The following is a 3,530-nucleotide window of genomic DNA, read 5'->3' as shown; positions in this document are numbered from 1 at the left end:
ATAGCGACCCCTCCTTGGGTTTCTGAGGCAGTATCACTATGGAAGTAGATTGCCCAACCTTCCTTCCAAGGAGTGGCTGGGGGGTTTGAACTGCCAGCTTTCTGGTTAGCAGTCAAGTGCCTTAGGCACTATGCTACCAGGCTCCCCATAAAATGTATACAAATATAATATATACATATATGCATACTTTTTACCATATAATACATTATGGATTTTGAAAGCAAATAAAAATTGCATTTTAAAGAAATGTTTTAAAAAATTAAAGCACATGTTCTAATATTACATTCCAACTGATAGATATTTTTCTTGCTTCCTCTGGTGTTTTTGTATCCCTTTCTATTGACCACTGATCTTTATAAATATTATCACATTAGGCCTGATGTAAGAAAGGATGATGCTAATAGAAGTATCATGCAGACAACCTGCCCAAATAACTAAAATTTGTTTTCCACTTTAACATCAGAATCCTTATAAATTAGTTCTTCTTCTCCATGTTGTTGTTATGTGCCATCAAGTTGGACCTGACTCATAGCAACCCCTCCTTGGGTTTCTGAGGCAGTATCACTATGGAAGTAGATTGCCCAACCTTCCTTCCGAGGAGTGGCTGGGGGGTTTGAACTGCCAGCCTTCTGGTTAGCAGTCAAGTGCTAATTTATTATTGTGCTGTTGTAGTTAGGTATCATCAGTCATTTTTTGAATCATAGCTACCCCATGTAACAGAGTAGAACTGCCCTCAGGGGATTTTCTTGGCTGTAGTTTTACAGAAGCAGATCACCAGGTCTTTCTCCCCTGGAGCCACTGGATAGGTTCAGACCACCGAACTTTTGATTAGCAGGTGAGCACTTCACCATTTGAGCCACTGGGGCTCTTAATTTATTAGTGTAATAGTGATACCACCTTGGAAACCCAAGGAGTGGTTGTTATGAGTCAGGTCTGACTCGATGGCACATAACAACAACAACAATGATACTTAAACAAATTCCTATATGAACAAAAGAGAATAAAAGGAAAGTCAAGTGTATGCAGTTCTTCTGATTGTTATTCTTAGTAGAAAAGGTGACATTAACTTTTTAATTCTCAATTAGATTTTTTGGCATCATCTACGAGGAAAATAAGAAAGATGGTTTTCTTTAAATCAAAGGCATCTTTTAATTAAGGAACATCTAGTTGTAGAAAAGGTCTCTGGGGGGCACAAATGGTTTGCTCCTGGAAAGGCTATAAGAAAAGCCTTATAGTCTGCTTTGTAAAGATTGCACCCAAGAAAACTCCATGAAGCTCAGTTCTAGTTTATACATATGGGGGTTGCCATGAGTCAGAATTTCAAGAACAACAGGTTTAGGTTATAGTAGCTCATTATTAATATTTAAAAGTTTGCTAGATGGTATAGGAGCTCTGGTGGCATAGTGCCTAAGGAATTTGACTGCTAACCTGAAGGCTGGCAATTCAAACCCACTAGCCACTCCTCAGAAGGAAAATTGAACAATCTACTTCTGTAGTGATACTGCCTCGGAAACCCAAGGACGGGTCATTGTGAATCAGATCTGACTCGATGGCAGTGAGTTTGGTTATTAATGAAGAGTTTTGAGACTATTAATTTATATATAGACTATCTCACTATAGTTATTTTACTGTTTTAAAATGAAAATAACGTGTGAGTTATCTTACTTATTTTGCAGCTCTTAGATGACACAGATGTCAAGATCAAACTCAAGATCCAGGCTTTAATTTATCCTGCCCTTCAGACTCTTGATGTAGATTCACCATCATATAAAGAAAACTCAAATGATCCAGTTCTGCCCAAATCACTCATGGTCCGGTTCTGGAGCGAATATTTTACTACAGATAGATCACTTGAAAAAGCCATGCTTTTAAACCAACATATCCCTGTGGAATCAAGTCATCTACTTAAGTTTGTTAATTGGAGTTCCTTGCTCCCTGAGAAGTTTAAAAAAGGACATGTTTACAACAATCCAATTTACGGTAGTTCTGAGCTATCAAACAAATATCCAGGGTTCTTAGATGTTAGGGCAGCCCCCTTGTTGGCTGATGACAACAAATTGCATGACTTACCACTAACCTATGTCGTCACCTGTCAATATGATGTTTTAAGAGATGATGGACTCATGTATGTCACCCGACTTCGCAATGCTGGAGTTCAGGTGACTCATCACCACGCTGAGGATGGATTCCATGGAACATTTTCATTTCTAGAATTTAAAATTAGCACCAGGATGATAAATAAATATATTAGTTGGCTAAATGAAAATCTATAGCAAAACATTTATCGATGTTATATTTTAAAAATAAATAAATATAAAAACATCAGAAAATCCACATGCTAAAATGGCTCTTTCTTGAAAGTTGTCTACTTAAGGTCCACATATACACAATAATTCTTAATGTAAATAGCCACTTCTCTGTTTATACTTTGTACTTGGAGTGATTTCCTTCAATTTTCCACATTATATAAATTCTATTTCTATTAGATTTTTTCTCTTATATTTTAAATCTTATTTTCTTAAGGTTTTATTTTCTTATATACTCACTCTTCTGTGCTGTCAACTCTCTGCAATCGTAAGAGGATAATTGTAAGCAAATATTATGTAAGTAATGTCAAGTCTTAATCAATGTACATTCAGAGACTGAAATATTCTTGATCTCTGATATGTGTTAGTTGCCAACCCTTTCAACACTCTAATGTCATTTTATTACCACTGTAAAGGGCTTTTTTGCTGTGTAAATTATCTAGAATCTAGTCACCAAGTGTTACACTATTAAATGTTAAAAATCATCATGTAACTTTCAGGAATTGGCCAGTTCATATTTATAGTGAAGTTAGGGAACCTGAATGATGCAAACAGTTAACATACTTGGTTGTCAAAAGAAAAATTGTTAGTTCAAGTTCACCCAGATGTGCCTCAGAAAAAAGGCTGGGCAATTAGGTTCTGGAAAAACTCAACCAATGAAAGCCCTATAAAGCACACTTCTACTCTGACACACATGAGGTTGACACACATGCACACACATTAGTCAAAATTGCCTTAGACATTTTTTTTTTCTTTGTTTAAAAAGAATCTAAATTATTTTTAGAATATAGGGGAAGCCAGGAAAGGAAACGGGAGCTGGAGGCAGGCCGGAACAACCAGGGAGGCCAGGAAATGAGCAAAGCACTTTGGAACAAGTAAAGGAGATTAACTTGTCTGTCAGCTTATCTTACTGTGGTAGCTTGAGTGTTGCTGTGAGACTGGAGGTTATGTCACCAGTGTTTCAAATGCCAACAGGGTTACCCAAGGTGTACAGGTTTCAATGGAGCTTCTGGACTAAGACAGACTCAGAAGAAGGAAGAGGCCATCCACTTCTCAAAACAATTGGCCAATGAAAACCATATGAATAACAGTGAAACACTGTTTGACATATTACTAGAAAACTTTATGAATAGCCCTAAAATATTGTTTGATACAGTGCTGGAAGATGAGACTCTCAGGTCGGAAGGCTCTCAAAATACAATTGGGAAAAATCTGCATCCTCAG

At 36.9% G+C, this 3,530-nt stretch overlaps 1 protein-coding gene across 1 annotated transcript in view; it reads left to right on the top strand.

Annotated features, from left to right (window-relative positions):
* Positions 1-2,273, top strand: part of LOC103196419 (arylacetamide deacetylase-like) — a 30,473-nt gene extending 28,200 nt beyond the window's left edge. The window contains exon 5 of the mRNA XM_007940159.1: positions 1,677-2,273. Coding sequence (XP_007938350.1) covers positions 1,677-2,273 — 597 coding nt within the window. The remainder of the gene's footprint in view (positions 1-1,676) is intronic.
* Positions 2,274-3,530: the final 1,257 nt, after the last annotated feature.

Source organism: Orycteropus afer, unplaced genomic scaffold (genome assembly GCF_000298275.1).
Source record: "Orycteropus afer afer isolate SDZICR_OR568_19922 unplaced genomic scaffold, OryAfe1.0 scaffold00066, whole genome shotgun sequence".
Taxonomy (NCBI): domain Eukaryota; kingdom Metazoa; phylum Chordata; class Mammalia; order Tubulidentata; family Orycteropodidae; genus Orycteropus; species Orycteropus afer.
This window is presented reverse-complemented; position numbering and strand designations above follow the sequence as displayed.